The sequence below is a fragment of the Siniperca chuatsi genome, linkage group LG12 (assembly GCF_020085105.1).
Source record: "Siniperca chuatsi isolate FFG_IHB_CAS linkage group LG12, ASM2008510v1, whole genome shotgun sequence".
NCBI lineage: Eukaryota > Metazoa > Chordata > Actinopteri > Centrarchiformes > Sinipercidae > Siniperca > Siniperca chuatsi.
The window spans coordinates 26,652,487-26,676,230 of NC_058053.1; the positions used below are offsets into that span (position 1 = coordinate 26,652,487).

The window sequence follows — 23,744 nt, forward strand, 5'->3', positions numbered from 1 at the left end:
TGACATTTTAATATACATTACTATGACTGATGGCATGTAAGGAGGTGTATATATGAGACAACAGTGGTGTGCTAGTGGTGATTCATCCCTAAGACGATGTTTCTTTGCAGGCGGCAGAGACACGGCAGGGCTGGGTGGCAAAGGGGGCCCCTATCGCCTGGATGCAGGACACAAGGTCTACCAGGTTTCCCAGGCTGAGAAAGATGCAGTTCCAGAAGAGGTCCGCAAAGCAGCCCGTGAAATGGGTGAAAAAGCCTTCAAAGAAAGGTACGTTGCTTTAAATATATAAAATTCAGTGATCACATGCTAAAAAAATGCCTCCCCAGTATAGGAATGCATGGTCCGTCCTAACCAATGACCCATATCCAAACACGTTTGCTCCACAGGTGGGAAACTGTGTGGAGATGTACAGATATTTTGGTCTTTTTCACGCTTGGAAATTACCCAGAACTGAAGTGTTTGATGTGTGAAATGTGGAACAGGTGTGTGTATTTGTGTGTGGGCCTTTTTGTTTTGGCCAGCTGCAGGGTTTCCTGGTCAGTCAGCCAACCCAGGTATAGTGCTCCATCCTGGGCAAACAGCCACAGGCTGCAGTGCCCCGACTGGATGCATGAATGCAATGGAAGATTCCACTAGGCTGTGTGTGTGTGTGTGTGTCTCTACACTTCCACACATTCGCTTCAGAGCGGTGGGTACCCCTTTGACCAGCTCAACCATGAAGGCTGTCTCTGTTCTCTTTTGCTTCAAACAGTCTCGTTCTCTTAACTTTCTTTTCTCCCCCATCCCCCTCGTCCTCCCCCTTTCCTGCATGGCCCTTCTCATACACTGGCTTCTTTCACACCAAGAGCGAAACCTCTCTGACTCTGCTCTCTCTTCTCGTTTTTTTGTCTCTTCTTTTCATTTCACTTGCTTTTCTAAATTTCTTCTTTGACACCCTTCCCCTCCCTCCCTGTCCTCTGCCTGTCTATCAGTGTCCCACTAATCTTGTAGCTACATGCTGAGGCCCTGCTTCCAGGTAGCTGTCACTGTACTTGACTGTTCTTTAACACAGCAGGTGCGCACACACCACAGAAATACCTACAGAGAAGGCTGCTTTATTAATTTCACCGGTCAACTCTGTCAGGCTTTTTCCATACATTCTCATTCACCGATGTGGGCGCACAATCCTTTGTTTGCTTAGCTTTCAAATCAAACTATGATCCGTCCATAAATCCTCGAGTACCTGAAACAGGCTTAGGTATGCCTAAAGCATGAAACACCCACGTGAGCAAGTACATACTCACACTTCTCTGGATATGTTTAGGTGTGTCTCTTTACCTGCCAACCTTCCCATTTTTTCTGGGTTCATACCATTCTTGAAGGTCGAGAATGAATGAATTTAAAACGTTTACATTACATTAAGTCAACATTAACATATCAGATTGTTTCTCAGTGTGTTTGACAGGTGGGGCAAAATTACATTTTAGGTGGAGTTGTTTTTTTTTAATGTACCCGGATACACCAAACTCACTCACTTCAAGACACAAAAGATGCTCCACTAGTGGTCGTGTGCTTGCCGGCTACAAGTCATTGGTGAAAGGCACCAGCATGAGTAAAACACACACACATTTAGATCCCTTTTTTAGGAGGAAAGTTTGCAGTTATTTTCATTTAAGTTTCATTGTTCCTTGTTGCTTCCTTCCTTATTTTAGTCTAGTTCCATAGTGAAGTATGTGCTGTACGTAATGTAAATGTAACGAGGATCAAATTTGTCGATCAACATGTGAAAAACATTTCTGGAGTTGGTAGTTATGTTTAATAAAATACAAAATAAATAAATGAGAATAAGGTGAGTTTCCTTCAGCTGTGAATCCATACGTTTCCTAAATGTAAAAGGAACACACCCATAAAAAAAAGCATTGCTCAAGTGTTGACGAGTGTTGGATAAGTTGTTATTGTTCAGTGTTAACCATATTTCATACTTTTATTACAATACACAAATGCTCATGGAAATGTTGTAATACACAAACAAATAGCAAGGCAACCACAATTGTGGGAGGTAGTGATGTACAGATGTTTGACAGAACCAACAAGTACAAAAGCAAATTCTTGGTTAACCATTCTGTTTCTCTAATTGAATGCATCATAATTTGCTAGAAAAAATCAGAACAAAATATTTTGAACAGAAAAGCATCATTGTCTCTGCCCTGGGAGAGGCAGGACTTGTGGATGGAAGGCTACTGTTTGTGTGGTGTGTGTATCTCAGGGAGCGTTAGCCAAAGTCCTTTTGTTTTTGTGGTTGTTGTGTGTGAAATCTCAGTGTGCCGTTTCCACCTTCAGCCAAAACAGACTCTCTCTCTCTGTATTTCCATTCACTCTCTTTCTCTCTCCCGTTTAAGTCAAGGTTCAGGAATGTGAAGAAAATAGCTGCGGCCACTGGCCAGAGTGTCTGCTCACCACATACACTCTCACGCATCCTCACACACACACACACACACACACGCACACCTAGGAATGTGTGGAGGAAGCCACTCTGCTATGTACTGTTTTGGACAGTGGGCTGACATGATGTTGTGCGAATGCAGAGGAACAGACAGAGAGACTGTGTGTGCAGGTCGAAAATAACTGGACTATAATGTGAGTGTGATACAGTGCATTGTGTGTCATGAGAATCATTGCCAATAAACTACAAATGAATGGGCTACAATCAAACATACATGTTTAATATTCATCAAAGGAAGTAATTCATATTATTATCAGCTATTGTACGAGTCAGATTTGGCTGACTGTTTGCTTGGAGGGTCGGGACACTACAAGTAAGGCTCATCATTTCTATTTTTTGTTTTTTATCCTTTTTTGTAGATCAGTTTAAACGGATTTTTACCTGTTTTTTATGTCCCAATGCATTCAAAGGTTTATATGCTTTCTGCTGCAAGAAGAAACCAAAATGAGTTTGTAGGAGACATTCTTCTTCTGTCTGCGTGGATTTTCTCTGGGGGCTCCAGTTACCTCATGCAGTCCAAATATACGCAGGTTACGTGAATTGCAAATGCTAAATTGCACATAGGTGTGAATGTGTGAGAAGTTGTCTGTCGATGTGTTAGACCTATGATAGACTGGTGACAATGATAACAGCAGAGAATAAGTGGGTATAGATAATGGATAAATGAATGAAAAATAATGAGCCATAAGTACAAGTTATCCCTAACCCAACTTCAGAATGTGCTACTACACTCTAATATGGCGGTCTGTTTAAGCTGCAATTCAATTCTGCTACAATACAATCTAACCTCCACTCTATCATCCATTTATGGTAAATGGACTGTACTCGTATAGCGCCTTTCTAGTCTTCTGACCACTCAAGTGGAAGAAGGTTCATTGTCGCTCTTTGGCCTCTTATTGTGCTTTTAAGATTGACCCAACAGGGAGTGATGAAGTCAGAATCTAGATGCAATATCACCAAAATACACTTATCATAGGTTTTCACATTTGTACTAATCGTTTCTCGTTGTTATATAAGATTGTTTTAGCACTTACTGTGTGTCTCCTCACAGGTTGTTTTTGCCAGTTTTCCCCCCTTCATTTTAGATTTTTGAAATTACATTCCAGATTCAGACATTATGCTGGTAGATGTCCTCTGAGTGAGTGGATGCGTGTGTGAGTGTGTATTTGGTGTTTTTGATTGCATGGCTGATGCCAGTGCAGTCTACACAATACACCCGTCTGACTCTGCTCTCATGCAACCAGTCTCACACATACACGCCCGCACATAACACACACGCAGGTTTGTTGCAAGCTGTGACACATAAAGTCAGAGCCTCTCTACCATCCTTCAAGCCCTACCTGCGTTTTGAAGTCACTGCTCTGTGTCTCTGTGGTGGTTATGGTCTGGTTGTCACCAAAAGCTTCAAACACCTGGCAGAGATTTCCCTCAGCTCTCTTTGTCTCTCTCCAACACACACTCACACACACACATCAGTCTGTGCAAACATGGTGCAGGTAGGACACTTACCACACCCGAGAAGGATTCTGTGTCTGTGTGTGTCAGCATTACTAAAGTACCTGCACAGTGGGATTATACTGATAAACTCGGCTTGGGGGCCACGGCCCACCTGTCTTGTCATGTCCACAGGTGTGTTTTGGAGAGAACACACACATGCACACACACCCAAAAGGGGCTCCATATTTAACAACACTGACCCCTGTGTCAGTTTGTCCACAGGTGTGCTGAGCTCTATTTTCACTCTTTCTTTCTCTATCTACCTGACCTTTTGGAAAATCAAGAGACCGACACAGACAGTAGCACAGGTAGTAGCTTCAGATTTACCACACAAAGAAATGCTGCTGTTATTCTGCTCAGCTGCATTAGGTTAGTGGCTGCACCCATAAACTTGCCTGTTTTTGAAATGAAAAATGCAATTCTTTTGTTAAAACCATGGAAATAAGAAGAAAGAAGTAGCTCATGCTTGCACTAGCACCCTCTGCTTTTGCAATAAATGTATAAAGTGATGGTGTGTGAGAATGGGAGGTCCTGAGCAAGTTCAGAGACTCGACATATAGTGACATAAATAAACACATTTCAGAATCTTTCATTTTGGTAGGGCTTTCAGAGGCAACAGACTGTGAATAGAGGAAAAAAAGAACAAATATAGTGTCATCTACCTCACCAGCGTGTCCTTTTGCAACAGCCTTGAGATAGTGTCTCAAGATTTAATCAAAGTACGCTAATTCGATGAAATGTGTCACTCAAATTATGAAATGCAGATTAAATGCACAAACCTGTTTTGGTGCCTTTGGTTGGCCAGTCAGATTTAAAGTTATCCTGTGGGGTTTTGGACTGTAGAGCAATTTTTATATGAGCAGGTCCTTGCATTGTTTGTATTTCATGGCGGACCAGTGACTGAGATGTCTACAGATGCAACTGTGCATACTTTTAAACCAAATTGGCCCGGTGTCACTTGATTTGTATTGACACCAAAATTTAGTGTACTCCCCACCCAAGTGATATCACTGAGAGCCACAGGGTTACTGCATGGATGCCAGTAAGAAGAAACCTGCTTGTGCTCAATTAAACTGCCTGTCAGTCACCTGATTTGCACAATAATAAAAAATAGAGGCTTGTGCATGTCTGTTAAAGCCCTTTGAAGGTGAAAGTCAAAAGAAAAACTACAAATCCAACATACTGTATGCTTAAATACCATAGGTGGTTTGCCTAAAACATATCAAGTCATGGCTATTACACCCTGTCTCTCCTCTCCCTCTTTGTTTTCTTGTGTCCTTCCATCTCAGGTTGAAGGAGATTGATATGAGCGAGTATGATGCTGCCACGTACGAGCGCTTCTCCAACGCTGTCAGGAGACAAGTTCAGTCTCTACGCATCATCCTGGACAGTTTACAGGTTAGCTTTACTGTCACTCTTAGTTCTTTATTTTAAACATAATTACTTGTCTTGATTAATACATATTCCTCAACACTGTAGAACAAGGCACAACCATGAAAGTTCTTGGGCAGACTGTTCAGAGCCTCACTCTTCCCTTCATGAGTGAAGGAAAGAGTGAAACCAGTCAGTGAAGTTTTGAAAATATTACACAATTGCACAGTTTCTACATCGATCAAATTCTAAATCCTAATCAAAATCTTATCAGAAGTGTCTTATTGTCACTATGCATGATATACGACAGATGGACAACTTAACTGACAGTAATATTACTTACTATATTACAATTTCAGGCGTCACCTCTAATCTTTCCTTTTGTAGCTGTGATCAGTTGGTCATCAGTTGGTGCCAAAAATAAAATAAAATAAAAATTCCCGGGAATGTTCCTTTGCAAGTCACAGCTCTGAAGACAACAAGCCTGAAATCTGCATCACTTTGAGATTACTTTTAGCTTGGTAGAGCACAACTGAATTTCTAATCAAAACTGATTCAGTTCAGTGTTGAAATAGTATATATCACGACATGTTTAATGCAATGAACTGTATTGCACCATTATGCATTACATCAGAGCATCGCTAACTCATTTTGTTTGTTATTAATTACAGTTTGCTTGGAGTCATTAATTTGAACAAAAACAATTGTAAATTGAGAACACAATATGATAATATTATCATAAGACACAATCTGTACAATAGTATTGAAATATTGCCCTGCCTTCATCTCACGCTTGAAATGAGAGAAATATTTAACTCCAAGATTAACACAAATGCAAAATCTACATGTGTTGTTTATCGTTTTGTAGACATTTTCTTGTAAATCCAGCCTGATGTTTGGTATTTTTGGAAACCTTAATAACTTTATTGGAATTTCAGTATACGTGTCTGGTTTAAACAGTTGTTTGCAATGGCAGGTCTGCCTGCTCAGGTCAGTTTAGTTGAGCAGTTTAAGCATAATCCAACTAAACTGTGGCTTTAGATAAAATAGCTTTTACTGTACTGTCAGACAGTAAGGACTGCAGTCCAGCTGACCCTGGCCAGTCAGAAAGTCATGGGGTCATAAAGTTGGTAGATGACAATTGATTGACCTCATACAAACCCACATGTGATGTTGGGGCAGGAAGGAGGGGGCGCTGTCCCAAAGGATCACCCTGATTGGTTGAGTGGTGGTTAACAATCCAGGATGCAATATTGTCTCCGTTTCATTATTTTGGTTCAGCCTTTCCTCCCTTTGTTTGAGCTTCTTAGGGGAAATGTGTGTTGATGCATTCAAGTGGGGTTTGGGGTGTGTGTGTGTGTGTGTGTGTGTGTGTGTGTGTGTGTTTGTGTGTGTGTTTCCATGTGACGAGAGGAAAATCATGTAGCATGTGAGAATGATTACAGAGCAGCGACACTAAGCCTTGCTCTGTTATTCTCCTGTCCAGGTGTGAAACTCTATTTGTATATGTTGTGGTGTGGGTGTGGGTGTGTGTGTGTGTGTGTGTGTGTTTGTGTTTGTGTTTTCCATCCAGGTGTTTGCAGCCGTCCCAGCGCTGGCTTTGAACATGAACGTTGGTTATTGTTTGTATTTGTCCTTGTAGCCCTGGGCTTTTTTCCCGCTGTAAAGACGATGGAGATTGTACCAATCCCAGCAGGCGTGACGCTGTGAGGTCATGTTATTTTTATCATACCTGAAGAGTGATTTAAGGAGTCACACACACACACACACACACACACACACACCTAACCATAGTTGGCAAGCTTTCAATAAACTTGTAGTGTATTTTTTCCCACCCACTTCAGTCTCCCCAAGGGAAACCCCTGTCTATTTATCTCAACAATGGACTGGCTTGCCAGATATAAACACCTGGGCTCGTATTTATCAAGTGTCTCAGAGTATGAAATCAGTCCTAACTGGCTCATACTATCAAAAAATGCTTTTATTTCCTAGGGCCCTAGGACATAAAAGCATTTTTCAGCTTTATTTACCAGGGCAATTGCTCTTATCTTTGCGAGCACTGAGAAGAGCTCCAGAGGTGTCCTAACCTGTTAGGAGTTCTATTTTGGGAAAGTTTAATGACCGTGACCGTCAAAAACTTAATAATTTTTTCTGACTGACCTGGTGCAAGATGCAATTGCTCCATGAACAAAGAGAGCACATGTTGCCTCTCCACAGAAGCCATGGTCCTCGCAACCGGACGCTTTTTGGCGACGGGGGAGTCTGTCACAACCATCGATTTCGGCAATAATAAAGCCATATTTAATTGCTCTTACAGGGCCTCAGGTTAACACCACTCAATGTGAACTGATGAACAGCTTTGTTATAGGCTTTGTAAAACAGTGTGATTGGACGAGGCGGACTAGGATATTTTACTTTACTATTCACTATCAATTTTGTCATCATATTTTTGCATATGTAACCTGTTTAACTTATTTGCCTGTACTCATAAAGCCTACACATAAAAGAGAAATGCTTTTTTCTGCATTTCAAAAAAGATTCATGAATACTTCAAACCACAACTATCAGAAAAACATCAATACACTATCGTAATTTCTACTTTGTGGCTGAGACAGCAGCATCGCGCTCTCTGCCAGGAGTAGTACTTCTCCGTTCTGAAAGTACGTTTAGGAAGCTTCATAAGTAAGTATCCAGTCGTACTCTGAAGTTTTTAGTCCTAGTTAAACTTTCAGTGCAATTCTTAAGAGGGATTCTGAAACATTTGATAAAGACACGTCCAGACTGCACAAATTGTACTGTACATGTTGCCAGAATGGGGGGGAGGAGCTCTTCATGGTTGCCGTGATACAACTTATTTAACACACTCGTGTTTTCTCCTTTTGTACAATGTATACTGTACATCTAAAGTTATGTGTACATTATGGTCACTAGTACGCACATATCTATCTACAAACAAATGCTAACTATTGTTATGCATGTCTGTTCTTATCAGTGATGTTAAATCATGTGCTGTGCGTGACATGATGGCCAATCTATGTTATTTTGTGCGTACGCATGTCATGTGTTATGTGACACAATCTCAATACACACCTGAAATTAAACATCATCGCTGTAGACTTTTGTGAAGACTGAGTGTGTGACCCAAAGTGGGTGGGGAGGAGCGGATTGTGTTCCTTCTTTTGTTAGCCTCCTTTTCTGTAAAGGAGCTCTTCTTCCTCAGGGAGCAAAAAGATGTTGCTCTTCCTCTCTCCTTCCAAGTGACCACAGCAAAAAGTCAAGTGACATCCTGAGAAACGGGGTCAGAGCTTCAAAGAGACCCCAAACTCCTGCCTCTTTTGTTCAGTGGGTGCTGGTGGGAGGAAAGGTGCTAGTTGGTGGTGGTGGGGGGACAAATGTATACACGTGCAACTGGCCGTGAGCTCCTTTTTAGTATATTCATACTGTATGTACTGTAAATCTTGCTTGTTGTCTACAATGTGTCAGCCTGAATTACAACTGTCTGGCTTTGTTCTTTTTTTCCTCTATTCACAATCTGTTGCCTCTGAAAGCCCCACCAAAATGAAATCATCCTCCCCAGACAGATTTTGAAATGTGTTTATTTATTTGGCTGACTGGTACCTAACATGTACTCAAACTTTGTGTGTGTCTATATGTGTGTGTGTGTGTGTGTGTTTTTCAGGCTAAAGGAAAGGAGCGGCAGTGGTTGAAGAACCAGGCTCTGGGAGAACTGGATGATGCTAAAATCATTGATGGACTGACTGGAGAGAAGGCTATATATAAACGCAGGGGAGAGCTGGACCCAGAGGTGTGTGTGTGTGTGTGTGTGTGTGTGTGTGTTAGGAGGTGCGGCTTGGGAAAAGTTTAAGTGTGGCTTAAATATCTGTAGCAACACACACACACACACACACACACACACACACACACACACACTCCCAGACTCACACACATAATTCTGACCTTTATCTGTCAGATGATACATTCCAGTGGTGTGTGTGAGATTATTATTACACCCTGTGTTTCTGCTCAAGCTCACACACAGTTTCTAGTCATTTCTTCTGCTGTCATGTATGACACACACACACACACACACACACACACACACACACACACACACATACATACACACAGCACTGAGATAGACACTAATTATACAAACACAAACTAACCATAATATGCATGCCATGTTTTTCTACCTTATTTAACTCCAAGCATTGCATATTTTTGGTCTGGCTTGAAGGTCTACATTGAAATAATTGCAACCAGTTTTGAAATCCTGTCCTTGTGTTGAATGTTATTTTTAAGTAAGCTACACCAAATTCCACAAAACACTTTCCAAAGTCTGTATTTTCTTTAAATTTCATCATTCGTCACTGCTGATTTTCTTTGAAAATGTTCTGTATGTCTGTTACCCTGTGTGTTTACAGCTGGGCAGCCCTCAGCAGAAGCCCAAGCGTATACGGGTGTTAGCCGACGTGTCGGGCAGCATGTACCGCTTCAACGGCGTGGACGGCAGGCTGGAGCGCTCCATGGAGGCTGTGTGTATGGTCATGGAGGCTCTAGAGAACTACGAGCACAAGTTCAAGGTGAGAACGTCACACCAGATCACATGTATGTACTGAAATGTAATGTTACCGAGGACACAATTTCTACTGTACAACCTCAACCCACCGCTATCATCTATGTTACTTTTCCTCACTGTATCAGGTGATGGATAGCAGCCATGTATGCATATTACGTCATATAACGAATGTGTAGGCCTATTCAAGAGGACTTTAATCTCATATGTCATGTATTTTCTGAATTAATCTGACCTCACCAATTCTTTACTTAAGACTTAGAACTCATGCATTTTTGTCTAAATATGAACTAGATATGATATGTGAGAGATATGTGTTCAAGCCATATCACTTTTGGGAACTACTTGTTATCAAGTTTCCACCCACAGCACTAAGTATCAGTTCACTAGCCAAGAAATAAACAATAATAACCAACCAAGCCTTTCTTTCTTACATGAAATTCATTTCACACAACTTAGCAGTATGAGACTTTCTTTGGATAACTCCTGGGTCAATAAACTTTCTCCACTAATGTTATTCCACTTTCCCCCCTAGTGGTCTTGTGAATCAAAACTTATTGAGGTCATAGTGAGAACTTAGCAGATGACTTCTGCTTTTTGAGCCAGGTCCCTGAGCCACTTGTTTGCCATGTAAAGGAGTTGTTGTGTTGTAGCTTCTGACATGGTCAAGGACAGCCACACCGTGCTGGGCTTTCAGCCAGTCTGTCATTAGTGTAAATGACAAAGGTTTTTGGTGGTGAATAACCTTGTGATCTTCACCACTCGCCTGCTACTGTCTAGTTCTACGTGCCGCTGGTGCTCTTTTGTCAAACTTTTGACCACATTAGCTTGTGCAAAGAAAACTTAACAGTTGACACATTTCACGGGCCATTCGGGAATGGAAAATAAGTCCATCTTAGCAAGGAAAGTAGGATCGGGCAAAAGATGGAGGAAGTGAAATAGAGAGGGGCAGAGAGAAGGGGGCAGAGGGAGACATGAGTGTGTGTAAAAACGTTGAAGGGAGACAGACTTCTTGGCCCCTTAGTGACACTCAACCCAACCTAATACTGATCACATATCAGTGTCGCACACACACACACACACACACACACACACACACACACTTCAGTGTACCTTATCACATGTCAGTGTAATTATGTTCTTTGTGTAACACCCATTACATAAAAGTGCATCTGATAAGACATACACACCTTCACTTGCCCGTGCTACCTGCAGTCTTACATTGTGTGTGTGTGTGTTTTACAATGTAAGACATCAATTGATGGTGGTAGGTCAAACACACAAATCTATTCAGGATTTCTATTAGTGCATGCAAATAGAGATGGCATGATGAAACACTAGTCTTAAGAATTTGTCACTTTATAGTTTCATGTCCTATTTATTACAGCCATCAGACCCACATTTACAAGCCAAAAATGAAACGGAATCAGTGTTGTGGGAAAAAAACTCTGAACTTTAATTTTAGCTATTTTAAACATATTTATATTTAAATTAAATTCAAGGATTTCTTGGTAACTGGGCCGTTTAAAACTGAAAGAACCGAAAAATGGATAGTACAAAAAAGAGACTCCGATCTGAAAAGATAACATTTTGAAAAAGCATGCTTCTTAACCAGCAACAGCGATATGGACAGATGAGACACATAGTCGCATACCTTTGACCACCGCAGTCATAACTGCCCTTATTAGAAGTAGCCCATATACGTAATACCTGGGTCCTGAAATAGCGGAGTGGAGCCCACAGTGCCAGGCTGACCCAGTTTATGTAAGCCAGTTGTGAAGGATGGCCGAGGCATTTACACCTTTGACAGAGTTAATATACTGTAGTGGGTGCAGGTTAGAGCGAGGATAGCCTTGTATAAGTTACGATGTGATGTTTCTGCGCCATCACACCTGCGTCTTTACACTTCATCCCAAGTACTGTTCTAGGGGCTGCATGAGGATGATACAACGGGTGTTTACACAAAATGTTGACTTGTGTAACAATAAAATATTGTCATTGTTGCCATTTATATTCACAAGGTATGATACATTTTACCTTTGTACCGTCTTTGTCAAATGTTATCGTCCTTAAACTGTTTCTCTACACAGTACGACATAGTGGGCCACTCAGGCGACGGCTACGACATCGAGCTGGTCAGAGCGGACAAAGTCCCCAAGAATAACAAACAGAGACTCAAAGTCCTCAAGGTACAGATTCATAATCAGTCCATTCATGTTTTATTACTGTACACCGGTTATTCCCATATATACCCACCCAAATAGACTGAAAACAATGGTTTGTGTGGTTGTATTTCTTTCTTTCTCTGTGTTGAAATGCAGCTAAAAGAACATTAACTGGAAAGTGGCCGCAATGCGGCAAAAAAGCTTTTTTGTTGTTGTTGTTTTCACTTTCCACTAGTGGTATCTAGCCAGAAATATGTTGTTTTGTAACTTGGGTGAACTGACCCTTAAATATACAGTTGCAAGATGCCCTATGAGTTCAATGCTCAGTGCTGTTTGCAGCCGCCAGTCCCCCACGTCCCGGGATCAGCCACCACAAACAGATTCTCCACCTGTGCAATACAATGTACAGTGAGGGTGAGGTCAGGGATGACTGAACTTAACTTTTTCTCTCTGGCTTGTTCCCTCCTCCGCCTCCTTCTTCTCCTCCCCCACTCTGCAGACCATGCATGCCCACTCTCAGTTCTGCATGAGCGGCGACTACACTCTGGAGGGCACAGACGCCAGCATTAAGGAGCTGGCACGAGAAGAGGCCGATGAGCACTTTGTGGTGGTGCTCAGCGATGCCAACCTTGAACGCTATGGCATCCGGCCCGAGCGCTTCGCCCAAGTCCTGACCTCTGACCCGCAGGTCAATGCCTTTGCCATCTTCATTGGATCCCTTGGCGATCAGGCCGAAAGGTGAGGCGGTGGAGATGGGTGTAGGGGCATCTTGGTGGAGTTAAGTAGAGGGTGCAAATAAGGGAAGCAAAGGAGGAAATAGGAAGGATAAGTGAAGGGGGAGAAATAAAGAGCATAAGCCAAAGAAGGCTAAGGATGACAAGAATTAAGTGAAAAATAGATGAGAGAAAGGGGAAGAAAATATGCCAGAGAGAGGAGGGAAAAGGTGGAGGAGAAGTAATAATGAAGGCGGAGCAGAAGACTGGATGAAGTACAAACTCAAAATGACTATTTGAACATCAACATCCCACGTAACAAAAGTAGCCATCTAGTCAATTTTAAGGATCCTGCAAAAGATAGTCCACTCAAAGTTCATCTAGACTGTAGCCGGACATCCAAAACCAATAAAGAACGACTAGACTTCAAAGTTAAATAGAACAATGAATGTCCAATTTAGTTTTGGTGAGGCCTACTCATGTTCCTGCACATCCCATATTAAGTCCTGAGCTTTGCAGAAAGGACAAAAGAGAGGTAAGTGCACTCTTCAATCCGCTTTGAGGAGCCGCTGGCTTCAGGGTTAGAATGCAGTCATGAGTTGAAGGACCTTCAGAATGACAATGACCTGTTTTGCACACAGCTCGTGACGGCTCATGTGAAGAGTAGGAACAGCAAGAGAGAAAGAAAATAGCTGAGAGAGCGAGTGCAAAGAAAGAGACCTCTGACACAGGAGGAATTACTCTTTAACTCCAGAAGCCATGGACCTGTAGAAATGAACTGTAAAGGTTTAAACTTTATACAGTCTGCGGGTTCAAGTCAGAAAGTAGGGACAGAGGAATGAGAACAATATACTGTATTGTCATGGAAGGACGCAAGCATAGGAACGTAGTTATGGGGAGGCGTAATTTTATGTCAGGACACTTTGGGACTGTTTATATCCCTGTTGACTGTCCATGCTTGTGTGTCCTCATTTAGAGGACAAACTACTAATGTGAAAGCAAATGGGGGAATGAAAGAACAAAGAAAGAAGGAGTGCCATCAGGGGTAGTGGGTTCAAACAAAGGACTGAAACGCAATGGAAGTTGCTGTGTTGTCTTGTTCTTAAGCTCCACCATGTGAATGACAGGCCTTTCATTCACACACTGAACTATGTCAATGCAAATGTCTGGTACCAATTCCCACAGAAAACAAGTACTTGTCTGTCTTTTTATTTTGGGAAACGATTCTGTTGCTAAAGTTCAGTCCCACTGTTTAACCTCAAACTTCTATCTTTTTTTTCTTTGTTTCAGACTCCAGAAGACCCTTCCAGCAGGGAGATCCTTTGTTGCCATGGACACCAAGCATATCCCCCAAATACTGCAGCAGATATTCACATCTACAATGTTGTCCAGTGCCTAAGACTGACACAAACAAACACACACACGTTAACACACGAGCACATACACTCACGTCTTATCACACACCTTCAAAATCTCAATCTCAGTACAACTCAATTAGTTCTGCAAGCTCTGGAACTTGTTTGACTTTGGCACAGTGATTCATCACGATGTGTCCTTAACCCACTTTCTGTATCAGATTATATAACTTTATCTGAGCTGTATCAGGGCTCGCCTGTGTGCAGGCCCGAAGGGGAAAGACGGTTATATTTATTATTTTACAGAAGCCTTCAGTCTGTCAAAATCTGACAGTGTTGTGTTAGCGTGACAGAGTTAAATAATGTTTAGCTGCTTCGTAATGTCCCTCGGGGAACAGGTACTGTACCATGTGGTCTGCAAAAAGCCTATGTGGAATGACACGCACTGCATGGGTAACTGCAGTGACATTATGAATGCCTGGAGCCTGTCTCAGACCCCATGTGGGGCTCAAACACACAGCCGAACCTGTTGTTGTTCTTGTGTTTTTGGCCGACAGCTCGCTGACGCACACACATATACGTCCTTGTCCTGTTTTGGTTTGTGAGCAACTTTACTTAGAGGGGAGGGTTATGAACTTGAAACAGCATCACTTATTTGGACTTCCTCCTCATTTATCGCCTGTCACACTGAAAAACACACACACACACACACATGCAGGAAGGGTGACACTAAAGCGCCACCTGACCGACACTTGGACGCGGCGAGTAGCAATAACTTGGCTCCTTTGGAATGCTGGGACTCTGACCAGGGAATTTCCCGCCTGACTGCACGTTCTTTAAAGGCAGCCGCTGTTGCACAACCTCATGCTGTGTGCCTATGTGCGTGTGTGTGTGTGTGTGTTATCCTACAGCATCTATGTCAACATGCACAAGCCCTTTCCTTCCTGGCTGCTGGACCTTGTGACGCCCCCCCCCCCTGCTTGTCTCAGTCCTGCAAGAAATCTGAGATCGCCTTTCATTGCCAGACCTCCCACTCCTCTTTCTCAAACACACGCACAAACACCTTTGCCGCTGCAAGGCAAATCAGTAGAAAATCATCTGACTTTGCGTCAGTGTGTGCATAGTTGTGCGTGTTAAGAGATTAAGTGCACACAGAGCTGTGTGTGTACATCATCTTTATCGTATGTATGTATGACATCGTGCTGTGCAGTCAGGTTAATTCTCCCTGTCTGTGCCAACTTGCAGCCACGTGCATCCAATACCATGTCAGTTTCGCCCCTGGTTGTCATACTTCGTGTTCACGCCTATATTTGACTGATAGGATCAATAGAGAGATCAATAGAACAGCCTGTCTAACTTTCAGTCTCCATTGATCCCTCTCTGATAGAGGGTTGTCCCTGTTTTTATTAACCTACTTCTGTTTTCCTTTGAACCTCTCTCTTGCTCTTTCTCTCACTCTGCTGATGCGTTGGAAGGAGCAAAGGTGACTTCATAGCAAAAACTGGACTAGTGTCTCTGTAGACGTTTGCCTACATTATATGTTTGCTTGTTGAGACTTCATGTTTGGGTATGTAGGCATTTAAAGTGTGTATAGCAGCATATTAAAATCAAATACATTTTGAATGTCTTTAGTCTTATTTAATTGTACATTGTTATTATTTCATGTGAAAAAAAATCTAAAAGTAATGTACACAATTTTAATAAAATCATGTTAACATTGCTCAGTTGATTCCCCCCAGTTTTTGTCGTGTTATCTAACTATTACATGATTAATCACATTTAAAAACCCACTGGGTTATCTGAATAGAATCACAGACCGCTCAGCTTCCTTTGGTCACTTTTTCCGTGTGTTGTAATGATCTGTTCACTCAACCACAATCACCCAGCCCACCCTCACTGTTCTGACTAGCCAACACAACTCAACACATACTATTCAACTCTTCATAACTTCAAGATTTCACAATGTAGTCAGATACTGTCCTCTGCTCTTCCTTCACTGTTCTGGAAATAAGGGTTCTGAAGATTATTTATGTGTTCAGTCACTGCTTCCTCTGTTTATTCCAAACGAACCTCTGAAAAACTAAAAGATCTCTTCCTGTAGGCTAGAGGATTATTCTAGCCTACATTAAAAGTAAATCTGACTCGTGGCGTTCAGAATGTCAAAATATCAGAAAACTCATTAACTGGCAGTTAAGTCAGTATATGGTAAAACAGGTACTTTTAAATGAAAATGTTTCATATTATTATCTGTTATATTGTATGTCTGCATTGTTATATTATTTACTCTACAATCTTTGCCTTGGCCCTGTCTGGCCCTGCTTCCCGTACTACGCCACTTTATTGACACACTGTTTATCACCCTGGATTTGTAATGACAAATTGACTCTTAAAATGACTTGAGGCACCCACTCACACACACACACACACACACACACACACACACACTTACTTACAATGCACACCTGGTCTGCCTATTCTAAAAAATCTGATTACAACAGAGAGATAAGACGTCTAGACTAGCAGGGTATTACATGCCTTAGTCAGTGTTAGGTGTGTGTTTGTTTTGTGTGTCCCCTTGTTGCATGCTCACATATTGTATGAGTCAGTCACATTTTCTGCAGTTGTGGAAAAATCAGCAGAAAATCTAGTTGATGATTCATAATGTGCAACACTTGAGGCAAACTATTTTTGGGTACTTTTGGCTAATGTCATCACATTTCAGTCTGGACCCTGTGTTAACACTCACACACAAACACACATACAGTACATAATAAGTATGACCGTCTCATGCGTTGACTGGGGGCTAAACTGCAGCATGATTGATCCCTGTATAGACCACAGAGGGAAACCACTGGGACAGATTGACTGGTCAGTGTGATTGATTGCCGATCTAGTGCCAGCCCAGCAGGACAGACAGGGCAGAGTGATTGTCCTAGTGTTTGTCTGAACAGTAGAAACAGGAGCATGTGTGTTCATTTGGCTGTAGCTGGGTGATTGATGCCAGCCCGTCAGTTACTTGCAGGCCTTTATGTTAGAGGTGTGTTCACAGTGCAGGAATGTTACATGTTATAGCATATTTCACATGTGGTCAGTAGATGTGAAAATTTCTCGATAACGTGTATAGCGCGTGTGGTTTTATGAGTTATCAGAATCAGAATCAGAAATACTTTCCCCGAGGGGAAACTCTTTTGCTACAGCTGCTCACTGTCACGTCAGTGCACACAGGAAGAGAAGTACTAAGCAAAAAAAAATATAATCCACTATAATACAGGTCAGAAAATAAATTAAGTACCAAGTGGGTATAAGTATAAAATAAAATAAGTGTGAAGTACAAAGTGGGTTTACCGGTTGATGATAATAATATGGTATAAAGTACTAGTGCATGAACTGTTAAGTTAAGTGTAGCTTATATGCACATACGCAAACAGTTACCCTGTTTGCGTATGTGCATATTGCTGCACGTGTGTTTGCAGCCATGTGTGAGTGTTTGGTGATGAGAAATAGTGAAATCAAGGGTACAGGAAGCTTTTAAGTAGGAGAATGTAATACTGTCAGCCTAATAACATACACCAAGATACAACACAGACATGAAGGAAAGTTACACCCCAATACTGTTATATCTGAGTGAGCATGTAAGGGTAACTAAACACAAACACAAGGGCTTCAGTCCCCTGTGGTGGTATAGACAGACAGCTGGTGGCAGTCCCAAAGCTTTATGGCAGATTCATTAGGCAGTAATAATAGTTCAGAGTCAATTGTGCACACTAATCACCATGTGGTTAGTCTGTGCGTACGTGTGTGTGTGTGGCTGGCTGGTTGTTAAAATCAGTCTGTGCCTGAGTCTGTGGAGAGAAAGTGTGTGTGGTCAAAAAAAAAAAGAGAGACAGAGAGACTAGTCTCATTGGGCTGAAAGAGATCCCACTAGGCTCTGGCAGACAACCACACCTTTGACACACAGACACACACACACACACACACATACCGAATGACCATCTGACACCTGCCCCTGTCAAATCCTAATTGAGTTGCACATTGAATCTTGAGAGGAGCCTTATGAGCTGTGGCGCTGACAGACCCAAAGACAGAGTGGCAGAGCACCTGACACACAGAAATGCTGACACGCAGATGTGCGGGCAGCCAGTCAGACAGTTGGGCTAGTGATGAAAAACAAACTGCTCTAAAGAGAGGATTACAAGACCATATGTCAGCACATCATCCAAGTTCACCTTGTATTGATGATGCAGTTTTACACTCAAAGTCCAATATGTCAGTGTTACATGCTGAAATTAATGCAGAATTTTTTATTTTTTTTTATTTTGCTTCACTGTCTGAATAATACAATTTTTCCAGTATACTCTTTTACCCTAAATTTCTTGTTTGTAGTATGTAGTTAGGGTATGTCCCCTCTGAGAATTGCCACCCTATTGGGGGGGGGGGGGACACCTTGGAGCTGTGTTGTCAGGGGCAACAGCTTCTGTTATTGTCTTCCAAGGCAATTTGGTCCAAGGTGAGGGGCCAGACTTAAAAGTGATTCAAAGGCCTCTATGGATCAATGCCTTCAGGAAAAAGCAACCTCTTCCAAATCAGGGAAACCAAGGCCCCCTCCTGGAACAAGGCCTGGGAGGGGATCTTGCTGCCAACTGGGTGGTAGTCTAAGTAAGGGTCTTGTACTGATCCCTGGCTCCAAAAACTGGATCTTGGCACATGTAATGTCATCACTCTATGGGGAAGGAGCCAAAACTAGTACGGTAGGTGGAAGGTACCAACTATATCTAGTTGGGTTCACTTCTGGGGACTGGGGCTTGACTCTCTTACTTTTCAGCCTGTTGTTTGTGCTAAACAGCATTTTGGGTTATCTGGAGTTTTTGGAGTCTTTACGTGGTGTTCCTCAGGACTCCACTTGGGAACCTGAGTAGTGTTTTATTTATTGTACTTCTGTGCTTGTAGTGGACTGTCCATAACAAATTCCATGTTTAAGCATACAGGTGTTCAGTTTAGTTGTATCATCTGATCTACAGCCATATGTCTTGGACTATTGGGTGAAGCAAGGGGCGGACTTTTCAACTGATCATGAGGTGAGTTACATCAGGTGGCAGGGGAATCTGTCAGACAAACCCAGGAAACCCAAATGTACAATGAGGGTGAATTGTAAACATTTGGCTGAGGTCGCTGACGGCAAGGTTTTCAACTCCCACCTCTGACAGAATTTTCTCTGCAATCCAAGGGAGTTTGGGGGTATGTTCAAAGACTCCATTACAGAAGCTGCTGCACAGAGTTATGGTCTTGACAGCAACGCCAACAATGAAGAAAGTGGACAGGCTGAAGAAGGGGGTCTTTGGGGCTTGGTAAGCCCAGGAAACACCTCATTCGGCCATTTTTCAGGTGAGTGGGAAAAAGATGGGTTGAGAGTCAGCACCTCCAAGTCTGGTACCATGGTACTCTGCCAGAAAAAGGATTGCCACCTTTGAGTTGGGTGAGAGTTTCTGTTCCAATAAGTCAAGATGTTTCAGGGTCTTGTTTGCAAGTGGGGGTAAGATGTAGCACGAGATCAACCAGCAGATTGGTATGTTTGGCAGTGATGTGAGCATTGTACCAGAGCCTGAAGATGAAGCTTTCTATTTGCCAGTCGATCTACGTTGCAACTCTCACCTATGATCATGAGCTCTGGGTAATGACCAAAGAATGAGATCACAAATACATATGGTCAAAAAGAGTTTCCTTTGCAGGGTGTCTGGGTTCACCCATGAGGAGAGGACTTGGGACATCTGGACCTTGGAGTCGAAAGGAATCAGGTGAGTGAGTTCCAGCATTTAAATGGGTTCGCTCCTGGGTATTCAGGACTGTCCAAGTGAAAAACATGAAAGTGCAGGAAATCAATCTAAAATGCTTTGGAAAATGGTCACCAGTAATGTAACTTGAACACATTTTGTGGTTAAGACTGTTGAATTTTTACTACTAGTTATTGTTTTAGGAGTATGCTTGTACTTTAGTCTTTGCTGTCATGTTTGAGAGTAAATTACAAACACACACACACACACACACACACACACGCACTCTCTCTCTCTCTCTCTCTCTCTCTCTCTCTCTCTCTCTCTGTCTGTGTTTCTCTCTGTCATTGCCAGGCAGTTAAAGTTTCAACAGATTAACACATATAGTCTCACTGGAAAAGTCATTTTGTCAACTGAAACCATGTGCTTGGTTGTTGAATAATTCAGGTAAGCCTAGCCTGGTTTAAGTGGAACATTTGTAATGATAAGAACCAATCCAGATGGCTATTTCAGATCCAGATAGAGCGAGGTGTGTGTGTGTGTGTGTGTGTGTGTGTGTGTGTGTGTGTGTGTGTGTGTGTGTGTGTGTGTGTGTGTGTGTGTGTGTGTGTGAGAGAGAGAGAGAGAGTGTGCATGCATATAATATCAGGCTAATGGAAACTGAAAAACAAGGACGGGAAACCTTTCCACTTGATATTGGCATAGTTCGTTTTCTCACCACTTACAAATTACTTGCCGCCACAGACTCCTAGCTGAATTCTCCCCATGTCTGCCTCCACAAATTCTCCATTCAAGTCATATTCATACATATGGGTACTAGTATTTTATTTTGCAAAATGAACCAATGTATTGAAATAAATAGTGAAAAAGGATTACAAATGTGAACTAACTGACTGTCAATTTCTTAAAATCCAAATAGTCCTGGCCAAGTTTTTTTCTATCATTCACTACTACACTCCCTGTGAAGTCAGACATCAGGGACAGTGAATGCTCCATTACTAATGCTTCCCATGTAGACATTTAGAGCTTTCATGCAGTCCTGTGATGAGTCTTACATCATGCAGAGGGATGTGGTTTGGCAGTGTTATTGTGGTCAGCGCTCAGAACAGATATGATAATGCTGTTGTCCTTGACTACTGGTAAACAATGTTGTGTTTATGTGCTTGTGACTGTTGAGTTGTTAGTTACATTCGCGATTTATTCTACAAACATGTGATATGGTGATTTTTTTGAGTTTGAATGAGCGATAGAGTTAAATATCAAGAAAGTGCTTGTGTCCTACACGACAACAGGGCCAAGTGTCTGTCGAGCAGACGCACAGAGAGGACACGCTTGGAGCTGTGGGGGAAGCAAAAAGATCCACAAACCAAAACAAAAAGATTTACAAATGTGTATGACGATTCAGAGAGTAATTTGTGGTGCTCACAAATGCATTTTCCAATCCTCAAACAAATAAAAAACACTTCTCCATTTTGCCATTCCACATGAATGCACTGAAAAGTCGGGGATCCAAGTTTTCCACCTGCACTTAAACACAACATGCATTTGTGTATTGTAGGCTGTGAAAAGAGTCCCAAAACTCCAATGTGACCCAACATGCATGTGTCAGGAGGTCCATGCACACACATTCAACAATCTGGAAATAAAAGACATTTACTGTATATGCACAGGAAGCTTTTCAAAAGCAAATGTTATTAGATTAATGAACTTGAAATTGGAAATATATATGTTGAATAATGATATTTATTTAAGTTGGGTTGTATTTATTAGTTACATTGTTTTACATTTGTTCATTTGTTGGTACATGATGAAACATGCATTTGTCACAAGTACTGAGACTAATTTCTCTCCATGTTTCCCCTCCTTGCTTGTTAAAGGTCTGTTCATTGGCAGCCAATAGTTGTGTTTGTTTTGGGTCAAACTTTGTGTACACTTCACTTCTCAAAGGCACGGGAGTTGAGACCAGGCAAGGCCAGCTCATAGTCGCACGAGAATATGTTGCACACTTGCTGACTGTGCGCTGATGTTTGCACATACACATCTGGCCAGAGACTGGCTGTCATGGCTACAGGCTGTGACTGACAGCAGAAACCTTTTGTCATTGCAGTTTGTAAGTTGTTCCGCTTCCTGCGTGGTGTATCGGTGGAGTCTGCGTGTACAACAGATGCTGCACAGATTTATCCCCTCCGTTTCCCTCTCCTCCCTCTTTCTGTCCCTCTTCCACTCTCTCATTCTTTCCTTCCTGCTTCTTTCTCTCGCACCACCACGTCAAACCAAGCTGGTCTGGCCTTATACCACCCCCATCTCTCTCGCCTCCAGCTGCACTCCAGTGCATGGCAGAGATAATATGCGATAATTCTGCTTGATCAGACCAATGGAAACGAATGTCCCCTTCTGCATTACTGTCTTGATGAGTGATGAAGAAAGGAATGATGCTGCCAGCAACACAGTCCGCTTCACTCAGTCTATGTGCTGTGTCTTTGTGTGTTTTAATTGTGTTTATGTTTTATCTGCCTTTCTTTTCTCCTTCTCCCCGCAAGCACAAAACAAGGGTGGAGCTGTAGCCGTTGACCTCAGAACTGTAGCATCCTGCAGACAGTGTTTTAAAGCCAGAGCTTACCCCCAACAACAGCCCTGAGGAGAGAAGCAGTAATGGCCATAATGATGATGAATGATGCAGTGAAATGGTGACAGGTAGAGAGGGATTTCTGGATTTTGTGTGAGCGACAAAGGCCAAATGGTCCAGTTTTCCTCAAGTTACGATTATCTGTAAGCCTTTATCCTGATGTATCACTATTTACGCCACACCCATACCCACGCAAGCATTCCTCCCAAGACTATACCTCTCAAAGACAACACAGCAACAGTATTGTGTGTGTATGTGAGTCCTTCTTGACCTTTACTCCACTGAGGCCAGGAGTGTTTTGGAACGACAAGGGAAGATGTTTTTCTCTCCTGCCGTGTCCTCTCCCTGCTTTCCCCCCTAAATGTCATCACCCAAATGATTGCTACGGATGATTTCTTCTCATCTAATAATAGTCACTAATATTATTTGGTTGCCTAATGGGCTGGGAAATTACAAACATTGGAGTAACAATAATATGGTTTTCCTGTTCACAGAGAGAGAGAGAGCAAAACAAAAGAAAAGAACACCAACGGGTCTAATTAGCGTAGCCACAGTTAGATTTGGTTAATCCTGTGTTTCTGAGGCCTGATGGGCCTAATTACCTCAACAGTCAGGAAATGCCTCTCTGAATGTGCTTTCCTTCTGTGCCAACCGACAGCCTGAGCAAAGCTTCTGGTTTTTTTTGACTCCTCTTACTCCTCAGGCTTACTCGTAGTGTTTGTGCAGTTTGTCAGGAGATTTTATATGGAATGCAATGATGTATAGGATTTTTTTTATTAAAGAGGAACTCCGGTGTAGGCCTACACATAATCTCATAGATTCTTGTTGGCATGTGATGTTAATGCAGGTGAATTTTCCAACAATGCAGGCATTTATGCTCAAAATTAACTTGAATTCTCTGGCTCCTCCCTAACCGTGACGTATAGTGTTGTGTCGTTCATGAATGTTTTGTTCAAAAGAACGAATCTTTTGGGTGAACGAACTGAAGTGAATCACTTCTTGAAACTATCCGTTCATTTCTCAGTTCGGTTGAGCTCTCAGTCAGTAGCAAGCAAGCGCGGAGGGATACACTCACTCACTGAGTTTGCAGGAGCAATGGGGTGTTTAAGACCGCAAATACACAGCTGACTCAGGTTGCTAACATTTAGCTTCAATGATTCAACGACATTGGTTTTGGACTGCAATCCAGAT

The 23,744-nt window shown here is 42.2% G+C and overlaps 1 protein-coding gene across 1 annotated transcript in view; it reads left to right on the forward strand.

Moving 5' to 3' along the window:
• The window catches only part of vwa8 (von Willebrand factor A domain containing 8), a 72,400-nt gene extending 56,521 nt beyond the window's left edge, over positions 1-15,879 (forward strand). Inside the window, exons 39-45 of the mRNA XM_044216782.1 lie at positions 111-267; positions 5,269-5,377; positions 9,030-9,155; positions 9,775-9,933; positions 12,017-12,115; positions 12,591-12,829; positions 14,095-15,879. Of these exons, the coding sequence (XP_044072717.1) occupies positions 111-267; positions 5,269-5,377; positions 9,030-9,155; positions 9,775-9,933; positions 12,017-12,115; positions 12,591-12,829; positions 14,095-14,203 (998 nt within the window). The 3' untranslated portion in view covers positions 14,204-15,879. The remainder of the gene's footprint in view (positions 1-110; positions 268-5,268; positions 5,378-9,029; positions 9,156-9,774; positions 9,934-12,016; positions 12,116-12,590; positions 12,830-14,094) is intronic.
• The last annotated feature ends 7,865 nt before the right edge of the window (positions 15,880-23,744 follow it).